The following is a 19640-nucleotide window of genomic DNA, read 5'->3' on the forward strand; positions in this document are numbered from 1 at the left end:
CTAAACTTATGCAACAACGTGACCCTCCTGGGGCTGATTCATTCGCTGAAAAGTGAAAGCTCTTACCAGGAGAACATGATGGATCTCTTCTACTTTAGGGATTCATGTCCACTGCTCTTCAGTACGGACCATGCAATCAAGGAAGCCTTCATAAGGTCAGTGTCAGACCAGATGCTTCGTGTACTCCTCCGGCTGCTGCTCTGCAGACACATTTAGTTCACACTGTTTTCTATGAATCCGTTTTTAGCCTGGGCGCTAGTGTTAGCGATGACGGTCCGTCAGCTGGTCGACCACTTTGGTCCAGACTGAGATACCTCAACAAACATTCATGGTTCCCAGAGGATGAATGGAGGTTTTGAAAAAAAAACTACGCGGCAATTACACTAATATATATAAAAAATATATATTTAGTCACCGTAACGTCACCCATTGGTTTGAGGAATGTACGGTTTTAAAGTTCAGACTATTCGTTGCCGCCATCTCATGTATAAACTCATGTTTACAATGTTTACTGAGGTAATAAATCTACAGAGAAGTAGAGTCACTTTCTCATAAACTTCTATACAACCCCTGAGGCAGTTACTCATGATGCTCAGCATCTCAGCTGTCAAATGTGGAGAAAGAAGTAACAGTTAAAGAGCTTAATACATGATGTCTGATGACTGTTGCTCCAGTATAGATAGATATATTGAGGGGTCTGGGAATCATAGAACGTGACTGATAGAAATATCTCAAATTGTATAAATATGTTCATTTCCGAAGAACAGATTGGATATGATGGAGCCATTAAGGTAGCTTTACATTTTCTAAATAAAATCTATAGCTTCAGGCTAATATTATAGGATTAATAATAATACCTGCGACTTAATATTATAGAACAGAAAACAAAAGAGGAAAATAAGAAAAGCTTTAGGCTTATGAAGAAAAAATAAACAACGTTACAAGCGTGTCTTCTCAATTCTTGATTCAGTTCCTAAACACATGTAATATTTATATTCATGAATACATATGAATAACTGAGCGGTCGCTGCTGTCCTTCCTGTTTCCACAGGTAGTTGACCTATCATCTACAGTTTAACAATCTTTCAATGTTATTAATATGACAGTAATGCTGGTCCCACAACAGCCCGGCCATCAGATCAGCTGACCAATCAATGAACAGATTTTGATCTCCACTCTTTTCCTCTCCTCTCCACATCCTCAATGACGGCAAATTATTGATGTTCATTGTCTTTCTGCAGTACAGAGAGACAGATAATCCATAACATCATGCAGATGTCCAAGCTTGACACCGGCGGCTCCATGATCTACAGCCTGAAGAGCTTGTCTCTGCACGTGGTCAACATCAGTGAGGCTGCGCTCAACTCCCCCGACCCCAGGATCCAGATAAAAGCGCCACAGGTACACAAGCTGCGATGAAGATGGCGCCGATGACTTGAGAAGGAACTGCGATGACAACGATTACGTGATGTTAAATACTTTGTTACGTCAGGATGGCGGTTTAGGCAGTTCTCAGCTAGAACTTATTAAATGTCGATCAAGATTAATATTGGTGATTGTTTTTTTGCGCTTTGAATGTGATCCACAAACTGCCCTTCTTAACCTCATCTTCTTCTTTCCACGGTCAGCTGTTGCCTCAGAACCAGTCATCCATCCCTGACGTTTGGCTGCCTGTGTATAACCTGCAGAGCATCCCTCAGGAGAGCAGGGTTGTTGGTTTGGTCAGCTACATGCACCATAGCCAATTCCAAGTATATCGTTCATCCTATTTATTCCTGCATTTTCCACAGTACACATACACACATATATATGTATATATATACTATGTATATATGTACACTGTCATAGAAATTGTCTTTTAGTTTGGACAGGGAGAAATCTCATCAATGGTTCTCAGGATAGAGCTACTGGGCAAAGAACCCTTTCGTAATCTGGAGACGCCAATCAAGATGACTTTCCGAAATCTTTCACTCAGGGATATGGAAGTAAGTCTGTCTGTGCATGCATGCTTTCACGTTCTTAGCATCGATCTGTTTCGATAGTTCGATCGTTCTAAGGATAGACGGTGCTGTATGCTGCACAGATTGTACGGATGTAAACAATTTGGCAAAAGTTTTCATGAGATTGACTTGATTTGACTCTATTTTGATGATGCCACGTGACAAGCCATGTTTTCATGCTTTTGTATTTCAAGAGCTCTGTATTCTTTGTATGTTTACAGAATGACTCCCGGTTACAGTGTCACTATTTTCATGAACATGGTAGGTTGTATATGTAGTTTGTTGTTTACAGCAGGATAAACAGCAAAGCATTATTATTATTATTAATAATAATAACAATGTATACATATATTAATAAATTATGTATATATCAATCATTATTATTGTTATAATGCCTTAGCTTGCATCTTCAGACGTCTTAAGAAGTCTTATAGTGTCTTATTTTCTGTGTTTAAGACTGTTTGTCAGCCGTCAATGACATGTTATAACTCATATTCATTGTACAACAAAAGGGTGTGTGTATATAAAAACAATTTAGCACACACACACACACACACACATATATATGTATATATATATGCTTTTTATTTGTATTCATGCAATGACAAGTAATGTAATCTTTATTGTTTATTATTGCACTAAATGGAAAAAAACGGATTATTTCTGCATGAAAATGTCCCATCTTTATAGAATGATGTTTTAAGACAGCAGCAGAATTCAACCTGATAGAGTTAACCAAGTTATCGTGTTCATGTTTCCAGATTTGCTGTGGAAAAAAGATGGATGTGAGACCATTGTCTACCCAACTGAAATAATTTGCAACTGTGACCATTCAACACCCTTTGCCGTCCTGCTGGTGAGAAGACTCTCTTGATTTGACTGATGTGTTCCCCATGATACATTAACCCGTTAGCCAATCCTTTACTCATCTTTATTTAGTACTGTACCGCTTCATTCAGTGTTGAAAATCACTCTCTGACTTGTCCCCAGACGTTTGGTAAAAGTGAACCTGTAAATTGGAAATAATATCGATGTCGATATTTTTCTGCAGATGAAAAACCCAATTTCAGAAGTCCACTGGAAAATCCTGTCCTCCATCAGTTACATAGGCTGCAGCCTGTCTGCGTTTTTCACCGCTTTGTCCCTCATCATATATGTCTTCAGTCGGTAGGTATACGTGTATTCTGTGCAGCTAGCTCTCAGCTGATGTCCAAGAGACGACCGTGTACTCGTTCTCCTCCTATCTCTTCCTCAGAAACCACAGAATGGATTTCTCCATCTCCATTCATGTATCTCTGAGCGGGGCCTTGTTCCTACTCAATACAACCTTCCTGCTGACCGAGTGGGGGGCCACGGTGGAGCCGGCCTGGGTGTGTGTGTTTGTCGCGGCCCTCATGCATTACTCCCTGCTCTGCTGTTTCACCTGGATGGCCATAGAGGCACTTCACCTCTATCTTCTGCTGATAAAGGTGTTCAACACCTACTTCAAGCACTACCTGGCCAAACTGTCTCTCGCTGGATGGGGTGAGTGCTGCAAGAGTGCCTACTCCGTTTTACTAATGACACCATCGGTAAGTATCAAAGAGCTTGTCAATATCTTATTTAGTTTTCAAGATGTTGACCGATGAACTTTAGAAGGACATGGTTCAGCACATAGACCAAAACTTGCAGGATATGTCCACGAGAGTACCTGAAACGTACCCCTGAAAGTTCGACCACTACAGGGCGCTTCAAATGGAAAAACAAAAAAATGAGCATAGCACAACACAAATCAGACTATTTATCTGAAATTCTGAAATTCTTTGTCAAATCCAAAAAAAAAAACTTGAAGGATGTGTGTCATGACAAACTAGTTCCAAACCCGTGCCTGGCCCTGGATTTGTCCAAACATCACCAGCCTTGCTGGATATTTTTAATGAAGCTGTTGAAAACACGTCCCGGATTGTCAAGAAATATGACCAGCAGAACTTTGAGCGTGCAATCACTGAAAGGTTTTTCACAGTGACACAAGTGTATGATTGGTCTCACTCCTTCTTTAGACAGAATTAAAACAAGCTGAAGTGATTTTGCTCAGACTAGTGAAGCCCAAAACCCGTTCTCTGCCGCCTGCGCCTTTGAATTTTGGCTATTGAGCTGCTTCCTTCGTGTTTTTCGAAGGTTTCCTGCCATCAAACTCTGTTGTCGAAACACTGGAAATGTCTTGACGTTCTTGACGTGATGTCATATTGTGCGCACTTGATGTGGAAAAAGTCCATCAGGAGCAGGTTGTGTCTTTAAACGCATCTTCCACCTCAGAATTGCTGCGATGTTGAGCCGTGTGTGTTTGTGTGATTCTCAGGGATCCCCGGTGTCATCGTGGCGGTCTCTTTGGGAGTGAAGGACTTTAAACAGTTTTATGGAGTCACACAAATGAGGGTGGCTGATACTAACCAAACCAACGGCATGTAAGTGATTACTAGCTGCTGCTGGCAAGCTGAGGGAAATAATCAATTCTCACTAGAATAATAATCCAAACCCTTTACAAAATGAATAATAATCACAATCCATCATTTGTATACTTTGTATGCTCATACAGGGTTTGTGTTGCAGGGTTCTTCCCATTTTCACACATGGTTTATCACAATGTAGCTTATGTTTATTCACATATATGATTTATATACACGATTATTCTAAATATGACAAACATGTCCGAGAGGAGAAATAGTGTACATAATAAACATCTTCTGACGTGCTGTATATCACATACAAAATATATTGTGTATTTATAATCTTCTATCAAAAGTGTATGAAAGAGGCCTTCAAATTATAATCTTCACTAATTTGGTCACACCCCTGTTGTTATGGTGGTAACATCAAGGTGGTTTACAGTGATAACACCAGTAACGTGTGAGTGAGTGAAGACAATTGAATGCTGCAAACGAATGGCGGACTCCGCCACTAACAAGGAAAACTATTATACAGAGAGGTAATGAGAGAGTATAAATACACTGAGTGGCTACTCCTGAACAAATACCCCCCGTAAATAGTATCAAAAACTGTTTTTGATTTCATGAAAAAAATGGATGGATTGTAGCTTTAAACATTTAAGATCACGTTATTTTATTTATTTATCATTATGTTCACGCGCTCTACTGCATGTCTCCCTGCATTATCGGTGAAACTATAGTCCCACGTCTGTCCCACAGCTGCTGGATCACGGATGACTCCTTCTTCTACTCCCTGAACCTGGTGTATTTCACCCTCATATTTGTATTCAACACTGGCATACTGATAGCAGTGGCTTCCAACATCTGCAAGATGAAACGGGTGTTCAGGAGCAGCTCGAGGCCCGGAGCAGGGGCCGAGGGAGCAAATCAGGGGGACCCCTTGAGGTTCGGTGAGACCTGCAGGAGTGGCCTCACCGTTATGGGTCTCACCTGCTTGATGGGGACCACCTGGGGCCTGGCCTTCCTGGGCTCAGGATACGTCAACTATCCCATCCTCTACCTCTTCTGCATCCTCAACTCCACACAAGGTCTGCTGCCCGTTCTGTTCCTCTCTGTTCAAAGGTTCTTTAATCTGTCTACGTGTTGACGGGTTTGTCTTTGTCAGATATATTCTCTTGTAACTCCACTCACGGTTTTAATACGTCTCTTTGTGAAGGTTTCTTTATTTTCCTGTGGATCTGTCTGGCAGCCAAGAAGCAGAGGAAGAGAAACATGGAGGAGAGAATGACTTCCACTCCTGTGAAGACTTCAGGAGTCAAATTTGATTAGACTGCTATCAGTCCACGGCCCAATCCTAATGTCCTCACTCACAGACTTTGAGGCGCGTTCCCGCAAAGTCCATTAAGGGTTTAGTTCTGTCCCAGTGTAGAATCCTCGACTGTTTATGGGCTCTCTCGCAGACATTTTGAGACATTGAGTTACCCACAATTCATAGCAATGTGACGTCAGACACAGGGTTACCAGTGGAAGCATGGAGACGTAAGAAAAAGAATGTAAACAAAGAGGACGGCATCTGGGTGTTCAGCCTGGCAAATTACATTTACACAAAGCCATTAGGGATTAAAGATGGAACACAAAAGCACATGGAATCAGAAATTACACGACTTTATTCATCAACCATTTCTTTTCATTTTGTTATTAAAGCCGTTTTGACAAAAACATTTTTAAATATATTATTTGACAAATAACCCATTAAAAAAGAAACGCCCACAATTGTACATACTGTAACATGTGACGTTGCCCTCCCTGAGGGTTCAGGGTTTAGCGGGACGCTGCGTTTGGGCCTAGGTCAGGGGTCGGCAAACCCGCGGCTCCGGAGACGCATGCAGCTCTTCAGTCCCTCTGTTGCGGCTCCTTGAGGATACATCCACACTAATACGTTTAACAAACGAAAACAATCTCCGTCCACGCGGCGTTTCAGCATCGTTGTCGAGATGATCTCCGTCACGTCGTGACTGCTAAGAACCAATCAAGGAGCGAACACGTGATCGTTTACAAATGTATGCGTTTACGCCGTCGACACGACAAAGCAACCCCGGAGTTTTCAAACGTATCCGTCCTCGGGAGCGTTTTCAAACTCCTCCATTCTTGGTGCTCTGAAACTCTGGCGTAGTGTAAACGTAGCAAAACATATGCGTCTTCAAATGGTAACGGAGTAGTGTGGACATGAGGCTTTGACAAAAAATAACATGGAAATAAATGACGGTTATCTTTATTTTATTTTTTGCACAGTGGAGAATCTTTCAAAGGGAGAACACCTCTTATCTTGGAGTTTGAGATGATACTGTCACTGAAAATAGCAATAAATTGCCAAGAATTGTCTTTATTCTTGTTCAATAATTTCATAAATAATGAACTAACTATAGTTTTTGTATATATAATATAACTATATATCAAACTTTATAAGCTGTGGTATCAAATTGCTTTTGTGGCTCCAGATGGATTTTATTTGGTGGAAAATGGGGCAAAATGGCTCTTTGGTTGCCGACCCCTGGCCTAGGTTATAAAGCCATGATGTAATCATTGATAGCACAGCAACGGAAACTCCCACATGTAACCCTCCTGACGTGTTAGCTTGAAAATTCCCTGAACTTTTGATGTCAACATTGTTTTCTGTAACTTCAAAAGTGTGTGTCGCTTTAAGTGTGATTTCAGTAAAGCTGTGTCCTTAACTAGCCTTCTGTAGAATATTGTACATGTGTTTCTGAATAAAGTCGAAATACATAAGAATGTGTTGCTATTTGTGTGTGGTTTACAGTCCTCGAAATCATTATGCATCTTGGAATTATTCAAAAAACTTCTTAATGGTCGTGTGAGTTGCATATGTCTGCTGCCAGCTGTGGAAGAACATAATGTGGGAGCAGACTGAGTTTCACTTCCCTAGCAAGCTGCTAGTGTCAGTACTTGTTGGCCATTGTGACTTAACAAGTGTTTTGCTTCTTGCGTAGGAAAACTGTAACATTTGGAAACTTCCTCTTTTCTCTAAGCTCTTTCCTCATAGTCAAAAATTATTTCTTTCTCTATGAACAATCATTCACATTATAAATGGAGGAGGTTTAATTCTCTCTCTCTCTCTCTCTCTCTCTCTCAGTGATAATTCAGTACCACTAATCTATAAATCAATGTGACATTTTGCTCTCTCATGAGAAACATCGGTGAGATTTTCCGATAAAAAAGACTTCTGGTCCATGTGAGCTGTACACCCCCAGCTCCGCCACCACCATGTGATATATGTAGATGTGAAACTCCCTGCTCATCAAGTAGAAACCTCAAGCATGTAGAACCTGGCTGTGCATCATCTGTGTGTGTAGTGTGAGGAACAGCAAGACGCAATGTGGATTTCTCTCGTTCCCCTCACACTCGTGTGGCTGTCTATGACCCAAGCTTTTGGTGAGTTGTTTTTTTTCTTTCGGCTGCGAGCTTATGAGGTGAATACCGCTTTAAATGTTGTAATATTAAGGACGAAGAGTTTCAAACCAAGAGAAAAATACTGCTGCTTGGGGACTCTTACTCAACCATTTGTGCAACACAAAAAAGAAAACACAGTTGTACGTGGTGATCAAAATATGCCCGAAAATGTCTCTTTCATTTTTCCTTCTCTGTCACCCGGACAGAACCCTGTCAAATGGTCTGGGACGCGTGTCAAAAAGGCGATGTCCCCTGGACCCGGTAACCCACACGCTTCAGCTCACACTAAAGAACACATGTGTTCCCTAAAACATAATAAGAAATGATCATAACATACCATAATGCTGTTGGAGTCACCAGGTTGTCAGCTTTTTAAGAACCAAAAGCACATGACTGTTTATACCACAGTGTTAGGAAATGGCTGTGTGTAATCATAGGAATAATGTCAAAGGACAAAAGACAAAGTATTTGTTTTGTTTCCTGACCTAAAATCAATAGTTATTCATGTTTATCTGTCTGGATTGCTGAAATGTGTGAAATATGCGTTGCAGCTGCTATGAGGACAGAATTGGAAGCTGTACGGTAAAAGGCCGTTTAATGGCGAACTTCATTCATCGGAGGGTGAGCTGGACGCAAGAGGTGAGGTCATATTTTTGGGCTCCCAAGCTGTTGTCTCACTTGGCTCTCAAACAATGGGGAGTTGGGCGTGAAATGTGCCAACGATGAGCGAAACTGAAGAAACATTTCAGTTCATCATGCTAATCGGGGTTCAGGGCGTCCGGCTCCACTGTGTCGTCTTTTCCATAAATGAAAAAAAACAAAAGAAATTGTTTTGTGTTGTAATTCTTAGGCGGATGAGAGTCCTACTCCTCAACACAGGGTTCGAATCTCATCCTCAGCTCTCCAGAGAAGCAGAGGAGCCACGTCTGAGGAGGAGGTGCTGCTGGTGGCCACTGTGATCAACAGCACTTTCTTCAAGGTCGGTAGCTCTCAAGGTCTAACATTTCACTGCAGACCTCTTTTTTTGACATTTTTGTAAGCTTTGGGAAATGAGAAGCGGCTGCAGTTCAGGAATTCAGTTCCTGTTTTTGTACAGCGATCTCTACTTCAAAGAAATAGTTCAAACAAAAGTATAAATTGTGTACAGCACTCACGTCCCCAGACTCTCCTTGGGCCCAGAAAGAAGAGTCGAATGGCGTTAAGAAGAGAGGAAGAATAAACGCACATCAGTGCAAATAGACTTCAACATACGACTTGCTAAATAAAGCATCATGGGTTTATCCTTCCGTGAAGGAATTTGAACAGATTCCTTCATGGGAAATGCTTTGTTCAGCAAAAAATGTCACGTTTAGATTCCCATTAGTCCACAAATGGATACAAGACGTTTGGATAATGCTCCACATGAATTTTTTTAAAAAGGTTTTGCGGATGTTCTATTCCCTTTTTCGTCCGTCTCGCTGTCTCATTGGGACTCCATTGATCCGTCTGTTTGCACTGAGTATGCTGATTTGCATCGATTTCCATGAACTCACAGTCGGCCATCAATGCAAATGGAGAAAACGGTCGATTGAAGAAGCTGATTCAAATCTGATTGTGGGGCGACTGTGGCAGGGCCGTCTTTCAATCAGAGGGTTGGTGGTTCAAACCCTGGCTCCGGCTCCGGCACCACTAGTTGCAAGTTGATGTGTCCTTGAGCAAGACACCTAACCCCCAAAATTGCTCCCGTAGCTGTGCCTACGGTATGATAGCATCTGAATTGTAAGTCGCTTTGGATAAAAGCGTCAGCTAAATGACTGTAGTGTAATGTAATGTAATGTAATTGACCACACAACAGTGTTAACGCCACGTGTCTTCTCTGTCACCTCTCTCTGTCATTGCAGTTGAGTCCCCCCCTTCAAGGAACAGGACGCGGGATACGTATCACACTAGACAGGCCCAGTCCAAGGACTGTTCTGGGGGGGTTAGTCCTGGCAGTGAGGGCGGGGAACCATCCTGTCAGTGACCTCTCACAAGCCATCAAACTAACCTTCAAACACAACAAACAGGTAGAAGAACAAAAGCAGCTGTGAGGGCATCCCAGTTGGAGAATGTATTATTCTGCTTTCCTCTGGTTTTGAATAGTTTTTTCTTTGTTATGTTTCAGGTGGAGGATGGGGCTTGTGTGTTTTGGAAGGAGTCACTGCTTGAGGATGGAACAGGTAGGCTACACAGGGTGGCCTACAGTCTTTTTTGCTCTTCAATGAAAAGATGATTTATACTGTATCATTTGTGCGTGCGTGTGTTTCTAGGTTATTGGAGCACAAGCGGCTGTGATACCAGCGACAATGGAAGTGAATTCATTTGCAGCTGCAACCACCTGAGCTTCTTCGCTGTGCTTGTGGTAAAATAATCATTTTCCACCATCAGCCACATGCCACACAGACACATCTGAAAGACGTCATTTGGAACTGTTTGAAAAAGGGGCAGGGACTTTCACAGAAAAACACAAGCGCGTTATTGTTTCCTACATGTTTCCGCGTGCTATGTGACTCCGCGATTATGGTGTGATCTTGTGATATCTCGAGAATCCATCTGCAGTGCAAGGTAACATGCTACCAGCTGTGCAAATACATTTGCCTGAAGGATGTCCTCATAAACCAGTGGCGGGATTTTATACCTGGGCCTTCAGTGCTGTTCGACACTTCTAATAACCTCATTATGACGTCACAGCTACGGGTTATTATTTGTTTCGTGTAAAAGCCGCATATTCACATAACACTGCAACATTTGACAAATGAAATAAAATGTTACATGAAGTTCAACACCTAGCATACAAAACACGAAAAGCAGAGTGCAGATACATGAATACGAGCATGATGGGACGCTGCGTCATTAACGGACAATATAGTCCAAATCAATGTAACACAATGACAAACTCACAAGAGCAGTCGCATATATTCATATGACAACAAAGCAACAAATCAATCCAGCAGACCTGCAGCGGATCCACGCATTCCACCACACGAGCACGAGCCATTCAAATATTATTCATAAAAACGCCACGATAGACAAATGAACAGTAGAGGTAAACAAACGAACTTCACTTACGAAATGCTGTCTATCCTCCTTTCTTTGTTGACAAAGAGTTTAATCCCAGTACATCAGTTCCAGTAAGAAGTCCTTCTCCATTCAACCGGATCCGCCGCCGGTCGGTTGTCCGTGGTCCGCCGCTGTTCGTTCGTCGTCTTCGACCGACGTTCGGTTGTCTTCCGCTGCCGGTCGGTTGTCCGTCTTCCGCGCAGTTCGGTGGTCGTCTTCAGCTGTGGACCGGTGAAGGGCGGGCCGCGGTTGTGGAGCTGTTTCCCTGCGAACGTGGTCGTTGAGTTGTAGATCCACTCGAGTCTCTCCAAAAGTACCGACGCTCAGTTAAAATGAAACACATTCCCAGCCATAACATGTGCAACGCTTCTCCGACGCTGCATACAGATCCTTTTCCTGGCTGGTCAGGGCTGCTAGCTGTGGGGTCGTTTCTTACTGTCCAGTTTGTTCAGAAATGTCCTTCTTGAGAAAAGCGTTCCCAGTAACTCCGCCACTAAATCCGTTTCTCCTCCTTCCGCCATTTCATATTAAAAAAACAAAGCTAGGTAAAATGTCTTTCAAATATTTCCACTTGAACTCTGTCTGCTACAAAGCTCTGCTAGCAAGCATTATGTTTCGCGGGCACATAGTCACGTGCCCGCCCACTGACCAATCACAGCACACTCTGCACACTGCAGCAGAGAGGCATCTGGACTCAGTAATGCTGACGTAACTTGGCCTGCAAACCGCTCTGGTGCGTCCATGAATCTCAAACTAAAGATCTGATTGGTTGAATCAACAATATCGTCCCCATTCACCTTAAACTGCACATGGCAGCACTGGGTGAGTCTGCAGGCTGGGGCCTCTCTTCTACCTAGAGACACAGAGATGAAATCTGATTGGATAAAAGCTCTACTTAAAACAAGCTGCACTGGAAGCAGAGCAACTGAGGAGCACAGTAGCTGTGCAATGACAAAATAAGATAATGGGAAAAATATTTTTATAAATTATAATACATATAAGAAAAAATTAAATGTATTTAAGAAAAAATATTAAATTATAAAATAGCTATAACTTTGTAATTCTGTTTAGGCCAGCAGAGAAGGCTTTGCAGGCCCTGACGGCCCGCCACTGTCATAAACACAAGCATGTATGGAATGGATTAAACATTGAGTTCAGACGCTCCAATGTGAGCCACAAACTTGTGGACGTATAGCAAACTGTCAATTCAGCCTGAGTCACCGCACAACAATCTCAGAACCCGTTGGCTATCGCTCTGGCAACGAGAAGGGGAGCAAGGGGGGATATTTCTGATGATCCGGTGAAGCCAGCGAATATTCAGGCCAACACTTCCTTTTCCATGCTCTGCTCATTGTTTACAGTCCGATCAGCAACTTAAAGATGCACGACTGGAGTTGGAGTTGGGAGATAACGTGGGGCATGGGGGCGACTGTGGCTAAGTGGTAGTGCAGGGTCGTCCTTCAATCAGAGGATCGGTGGTTTGATCCCCAGCTCTGCTAGTTCATGTCGATGTGTCCTTGGGCAAGACACTTCACCCGAAATTGCTCCCACAGGCTGTTCCTGCGGTGCATGAATGATATGAATGTTAGATGGTCCTGATGGACACGACCCCGTTAAAGTCGGAAGATTAGAAAAGCGTTATACAAGTACTTACCATTTATGAACGGACAAGCTCATTTTAAACCAATAAAAAGCTTAGTCGTCATCAGGATTCCAAGATTTACAGTTCAGCCAATGAGTTCTCCGTCTTTTGCTCTGCGCATGGACTGTTTACCTGCATTCAACCAGAGCCTGCTCAAACGTGATTGGTCAATACCACTCGGACGCAGAACCGAAACCAGATAGATTCCAATATCAAAATCTTGTCCAGTCGCCTACATGTTTGTCCCTTTGGGAACTAAATTGTCATTCTGGTTTCCATCAGAGTGGAGCACAAGTTTGAACACAATTTCCAGAAAAAAGGCAAAAGAAATTAACTTCCGCCACTTCAGCCAAACTTTATTTTATTTGTGTATGTGTGTGTGAGATATCTGCCTTTTTTTTAAAACGCACAGATTGAAAATGCATACAAAAACAGGTGGCTATAAACATACTTCATAGCGTTTTATTGAAGACACATCTAAATCAATATCTACAATATATCTACTGAAGAGGATTCTATCAAGCCTCTGAACTTAAACTACATTTTAAATTGAATTTATAATCCATGTTTTTCCCTTCCAGAACCCCGTGCTATCAGTGGATGAAGGTGATGCTGTGAACCTTAGCTATATCACCTACATTGGATCAGCACTCTCCATCTTCTTCACAGTCATCAGCTTGATCATCTATATATGTCTGCAGTGAGTTTGACTTCAAATTATGATTCCCACGGGTCTAGAGTGAATTATATTAAGATACCATAAAATATCTTTAATGTTTTGTTTAACCAAATGACGTTTCTGTCAAAAAAGTGAAGCAATATGTGGCTGCAGTGTGTGTTACTACTGGATTCATTTCTTCTATTTCTTTGTCATACTGATGTACTTTGACCAATGTTGTTTCACTTTATACATCTGGTACGTCTTGCTTGGTCAAGATAGATCCGAACAAGCATGTGCATACATTTAAATACCAAAAACACAAGTACTAAACAAAAGTACTAAACATCCAGAGGTTTCAGTTCATTATAAAATCATCTTGCATTTGACATTTAGTTTGTTTAAAAAAATATGCCCTCTTAAGTGCATGAAAAGTCTATAATCTGCGGTCAGAAAAATTGTTGCTCCACATCCTGCTCCATCAAAGCCTAACTAGCACTGAAACCTACTTAAAGGAGTCAGCCAAACATTATCCAACAGCAGGACAGAACAGAGGAGCCTTAGAGGAGCCATCTTAATAGGGCAAAAACATACATCAAAGCACATTTTGCAACATGAGCAATTAACTTAACTATATTATATGGCAAACATTTTAAAGGGTATAACAAACATTACTTTTGCATTAAACATAAAATACAAAGAACTAACAGCCAGAGTTAAAGAGACTTGGAGATGTTGCAGACTGTATGTTGCAGACGTTTGTTTTGCCACATCATGGGTCAAACAGGCTCTGTGGTTGATCTAATGTATAGCCACATATAGTACTGCATCTGCAGAAGAGGCAATACAAAAATGATCGTAATAAACCTTTTCCCTTTCAGACGGCGGCGTCCCGAGAAGGCCATCGGTGTGCATTTGCAACTAACTGGAGCGCTGCTCTGCCTCCACCTCAGCTTCCTGCTGTGCTGCTTCTGGGTGTGGCAGCTGAACGAGAAAGAGGAGGACTGGGTTTGCCGGGGTCTGGGTCTTCTTTTGCACTGGTCCCTGCTGGCCACCTTCACCTGGACGGCTCTGGAGGGGTTCCACCTGTACCTCCTCCTAGTTCGAGTCTTCAACATCTACATCAGGAGATACCTGCTCAAACTCAGCTTGGTGGGATGGGGTGAGTGGAGCCTGGTTGAGACGGTGCAAAAAAAAAACTGAGTAAACAGTAAATATAATGGACTATTTATGATTTATTGTGCTACTACAATAAAAACTTCAGTTATTTTTTTAATGAGATCATTAGTGGGTAACAGCCATGTAAATAATTAAAACTAATTGTTTGTTCAGTATACAAAGTCCTTTACTCATGTTTTCACATTTTAGAGCAAGGGTGCCCAATACGTCGATCGCGGTGTAAGTGCCGGTAGATCGCATGCCATTCAAAAATAAATTAATGTCCTCATGGCATTTGCCACTTGATTGACGTACAGTGCAGCCAGTGTGAGATCACGTCTTTTCTAACACACGAGTCACCACGTATGCGCGATCAACAACGTGAGCTACTGCAAAACTCCGCGAGCTAATTAGTTAGCCTTCCAATTTATTTCTACTAAAGAAGCAAAAGCTGCAGCGCCATGATTTGGGGAACTTCCAAAACCTCGCGTCAGAGCTGGAGACGCAACGGAAGGCGCGTGTGCAACATGACAGCGCGCGCTACACAGAGCAGATTGACAAGTGTCTGTCAGAGTTTGACAAACGCTTTCAAGACTTTGCTTTACTCGAGCCAGTCGCTACATTTATGTGCTGCAAATTTCAGGAAGATATTGAGGTTGATTCACTCGCATTAAAAATGTCAACGCTGTCATGGACAGTTTTAGTAACCAAACATGAGGAAATGTGCCACCTTCTTGACTGCATTATTCGGCTCTACTTATTTATGCGAGTCAGCCTTTTCCCACATGAAGAATATTAAGTCCAAATATCGTTCCACCATGACTGATGATCATAGAAGTCTGCTTGAGGCTGGCTACCAGCAGCTACTGTCCGGAATATTTAAACCTGGTTGATTCTATTCAGTGCAAGTCATCAGAGTAAGGCAATGACCAAACATGTACAGAATTGTATTGTGCCATAAGGGTTCATGCAGTTATGCAAGGTGCGCCAACATATATTGTAAATATAAAGTATACTCCGTATATATATATATATATATATATAGAAATAAATAGATATTTAGCATTTTTAATGTAGGTAGATCATTTTGACTTGGTCATTTTAAAAGTAGCTCGCAAGCCGAAAAAGTGTGGACACCCCTGTTTTAGAGCAATTTCAACAAGTTACACGTTGGAGTTTGTTTTACCACTAGGGCTGCAGTAGAGCAATGAGGTTCCAGTTGAATCCAGGCGGCAAACTCCGGTTCTGCCGAGTGAAGCCAATGCGGAAATGTCTTAAAATATGCATTCTCTCTACTGACCAGCATGGGGCGACTCCTCCGGATGCAAAATGAGATAAAATGAGTTTCTATGAGAAAATGACTCTACTTCTCTCTTGATTTATTCCCCAGAAAACATTGTAAACATGAGTTTATGGTCTCAATCTCTAGTTTCGAGAATTCAATACAGCATGATGTTCATTTAGTAAATCATGGTTTAGGGCGGGCTTACTGTGATTGACAGGTCTCTGCCACTTCACTCCTCAACATTCCAAATATCGTAACTTCTGTTTATTGGTGGCAAATAATACAACATGGTAACGGCCGTAAGCCAAGATGCCGAAGGCGAAGTCGCCGAACTCGAGTCTTCAAAACATCAGTCCACAAATCAATGAGTGACTTCAAGATGACCACGTCCACTTCTTATATACTGTCTATAGTTGAATCTCCTGTTGTAGCATGCACACACGGTATCATGATGAAGTCAGGATTGCCAACTTGGCGAAGCAGGCAGCAGGGCTTCAGAGCCCAAAGGCCCCACATGCATTGTGTGTCAGTAGTTCCATTACTTGCATGAAATGTAATATACCATTTGGCCACTCAGGGGCAGCAGAAACAAGCTGTAAAGTTACATAGTTTTACATTTGTAATTGATATGCTTGGTTTCCTACTAGTTTCTGCTGATTGCTGGTGATACAGCTGTTAATGCCACTGTAAAAAGCATCAATGCAATAAGAGGAAAAGAGGACGTCTGCAGCGAATACAAATACCACTGCTTTTTAAAATATTTTAAAACTATTGCAACTCGATTGTAGATATTAAAAGTGTTTTGGTCTTTGAATGTAGTAAAAAAACAAAACAAAGGGCATCTTGCGATTCGGGTCTGCCCAGCCGTGATGTAAAATCGGGCCAGGGGCTTAGAGTGGGGGCGCAGCAGACCATTTCTCACTACCCTCCTACCTCACATGTTCAGGCTCGCACAAAGACTCACAACGTGAAAGTAATTGTAGCCACACGCTGTCAAAACAAGTGTGGTATATATTCTGTTGTTCTGTCTGTGTGCACGCAGGCATATTTAACCATAGTCTGGGCTTGTTAAAGGAACCTCCGTACCTGTCTTGTCTTGATGCAGGTCTCCCAACACTGATTGCAGTGGTTTGTGGGATTTCAGGCGTTTATGGAAAATACAGGCTGGAACTGAGGGACGCTGACAACCGCAATTCAACAGCGGAGATGTAAGAAACCGAGATCCATTGCTACGATTTTAAGTATTCAACCACACGGGAGGTTTGGATTCTTGTCAAATACATACAGCTTTATTCCTCAGAGGGTATTTGGAATTCAAAGTTAACTTTGATGCAAATAAAAAATGTTTTGTAATAACCTGCAGATGCTGGATGAGCAGCCACAGGCTTTCGGTCAGCTTCGTCACTACCGTGGCCTTCCCGTGCCTGGTGATACTGTGCAATTCCTGCATGCTGGGGCTGGTGGTGTTTAAGCTCTGGGGGCTGAGGGCGGGCGGTGGAGGCGCTGAAAGCAGCGGTGACTCGAAGAAGATGACCAGAGAAAAATGGTTGAAGTTATGGAAGGACTGTGCCACAGTGCTGGGCCTCAGCTGCGTGCTGGGTTTACCTTGGGGGTTAGCGAGCACCACCTACACCTCCCTCTTTGGGATCTACGTGTTCACGATACTAAACTCCCTACAGGGTGAGTACGTGCATGACCCTCGTAACATATCCATCCAGCTTTTTTTATTTGTTGGAAGGATTCACAGCTGTTCCGTTCTTTCTTCCTAGGTGTATTCATGTTCCTGTGGTCCTTGGCGCTGTCCTGCAAGTCTCGGTCAGACAACAACTCCTCAGTCAGAGACCCGTCCACTCAGAAAGTGATGACAACCAGTTTCAATAACTAATATTCACAGCGACACGTGTGTTAGTGGTCGCCTATATTAGGTGCTTACTGGCCTCCAGTCATATATAAGCATTAAATGACCATAACTTAATCATGTCATGTAACTTCTTTAAATGAAGTTTGCCTAGGCAAACATGCATCATGAACAGTAACCCCTTCTAATTATTTATTGTTGCGACAGTTATGAATCTTATGGTTACAGTAATAACAATTGTATTAATACAATTACTATTATCTCTGCCAGGTGTGAATTGCTCGCATATGTACGTACGTGCGTGAGTGAGTGAGCGAGTGAGTGTCTGTGTCTGTCCACAGCTAATCTTGAATTCCACTGAAGCAAACCGCATCATATTTTGGGTGGCCAGTTATGGCTGCATGTGCAAGGACCTCACGTGGTTGCGGTAACTGGCACTTCCTCAAAACACCTTTTATTGCCTGTTTTATTCTGCCACTGAGTGCCTGCTGACTCCACACTTCCTACTCTCAACCCGCCCCCTAGGCCGGTAGAGACACAGTAGGGGGGGGGGGGGGGGGGGGGGGGTTTTGGCAAACAGCTAACAAATCATGGGACTGCCTGTTTACACACATCTGACAGAATCTCTGCCGTGAGGCGGAGCTGGTGCAGACATCTGCATAGATTCAAAATAGCAGCGCATCTGCGGCGTGAGAGGGGGAAACCACGTCTGACACACTTGTATTGATTCAGTCCCACAATACAGCAGTGGTCATCATTTTTGGTTCAACACGATCACGCTAGCCAACGTTAACACTATTCACAATAGCTCTCCAAGCTTTATTCCATTTTCGGTTTAACATACTGCGCTACTTCTCCTGAGACAGTGACATCAAAGTTCATTCAAAAGACATATTGGTACCATAAGACTGCTCAGACGATGGTGAAATAAAGGCAGATGCACAAACACCAACAACAATGCTATTTGCAGCAGTTTGACCCATTCATCCACCACGACATACTCTTTCCTACTTAATCTTTCTGGCTGAAAGCCCTTCGTCCAGCTAACCACAGCTAATTTAAGTAACGTATTGAACTTGGCTGGGTGTAAATAGCCGAACAGCTGCCTATATAGTGACTGTTCTTACCCGGGTGTAAATAGACACTCCATTAAATAGGAACAGTGGATGGTGCATGGTAATAAGCTTCCTCCATTTTGGACTCCCTGACTCTCTGTTCCCTGAATGGTAAGCATTATGCTTTTGGTCAATGGTGCAAATTTGCGTGTCAAAGTTCACTAAATCTGTTATCCTTTGCCTTTGACTCTCCCAACAAGAAAGGTCAAAGGTCATATCACAGAGTCTCTGGCTCTGTGCTCTCTAACCCGTCCATGTTTACAGGTTTATGTGGATGACGGTGTGGTTCTTTCTTCTCACCAGCGCTTTGTTGTACATTCCTGCAGGAACAGATCCTTACTGGGTTCATCTGTTCTGTGTAAAAATCATTGCGTTGTCTTTTATTGCTTTTGTGAATTGTCGGTGTTCGGCTGGGAGTGCTTTTGTAGTTTGTTGACATTTTTGCTTTGTTTATTTATCTATTGTTGATTTCACAGGCTTTTTTTTTTAATAAGTACAAAAACAAACAATGTACAAAAGATAAAAAAATGTGCAACTTCTGACGTATCTTGTAAAGGCACTTATTTCAGCTAAAACTAATGCTTGTATGTTGCATGTGCTGCTCGTGCGCAGACAACCTGGTTGGAACAGTGGCAAATGAGCGCCATCTGCTGGCTCAAGGTTCAACTTATTCATCCATAAAAACATGGGAATGACAGTGAGTGCTCCCACACTGATCAACCAACACTGATTACCGAAACATAGTAAATTAATTAATAATACCATATATTCCCTAATAAAATTGTTAAAAAGAACCATCCAAAAAAATAAACATTAAAACAAACTAAGATTAAAATACCTAATCCAACAATAACATTCAGTAACTACAACTCATTTCACAATTACCTAATAAACACGAACAACAGGAAGTCATAAAGTCTGTTACTATTGTCTTATTGTATCATTTCCTCTA

The 19640-nt window shown here is 42.3% G+C and overlaps 2 protein-coding genes across 2 annotated transcripts; both read left to right on the forward strand.

The window, feature by feature from the left end:
* Positions 1 to 1269: 1269 nt before the first annotated feature.
* Positions 1270 to 7200, forward strand: LOC306697307 (adhesion G-protein coupled receptor G2-like; the record flags this gene model as incomplete). Its single annotated transcript, XM_079161132.1, has 6 exons — positions 1270 to 1401; positions 1629 to 1721; positions 3197 to 3524; positions 4339 to 4444; positions 5186 to 5514; positions 5643 to 7200. The coding sequence occupies 6 exons, from the start codon at positions 1270 to 1272 to the stop codon at positions 5753 to 5755; spliced, it is 1101 nt and encodes a 366-aa protein (XP_079017258.1). The 3' UTR covers positions 5756 to 7200.
* A 614-nt stretch (positions 7201 to 7814) lies between these two features.
* Positions 7815 to 17684, forward strand: adgrg3 (adhesion G protein-coupled receptor G3). The gene is made up of 12 exons (XM_079157653.1): positions 7815 to 7876; positions 8101 to 8155; positions 8446 to 8533; positions 8745 to 8873; positions 9775 to 9939; positions 10038 to 10092; positions 10183 to 10274; positions 13196 to 13314; positions 14154 to 14434; positions 16821 to 16923; positions 17079 to 17395; positions 17485 to 17684. The coding sequence occupies exons 1-12, from the start codon at positions 7819 to 7821 to the stop codon at positions 17598 to 17600; spliced, it is 1578 nt and encodes a 525-aa protein (XP_079013779.1). The 5' UTR covers positions 7815 to 7818; the 3' UTR covers positions 17601 to 17684.
* The last annotated feature ends 1956 nt before the right edge of the window (positions 17685 to 19640 follow it).

This window comes from Pholis gunnellus, assembly GCF_910591455.1.
Source record: "Pholis gunnellus genome assembly, chromosome: 1".
Lineage (NCBI taxonomy): Eukaryota > Metazoa > Chordata > Actinopteri > Perciformes > Pholidae > Pholis > Pholis gunnellus.

Bases quoted from the DNA above. Each gene is read 5' to 3' on its own strand.
- adgrg3 (XM_079157653.1), top strand. From the start codon at position 7,819: ATGTGGATTTCTCTCGTTCCCCTCACACTCGTGTGGCTGTCTATGACC. The intron at 13,315-14,153 runs GTGAGTTTGACT...TTTCCCTTTCAG, and splicing joins ATCATCTATATATGTCTGCA to ACGGCGGCGTCCCGAGAAGG. The intron at 14,435-16,820 runs GTGAGTGGAGCC...GTCTTGATGCAG, and splicing joins ACTCAGCTTGGTGGGATGGG to GTCTCCCAACACTGATTGCA.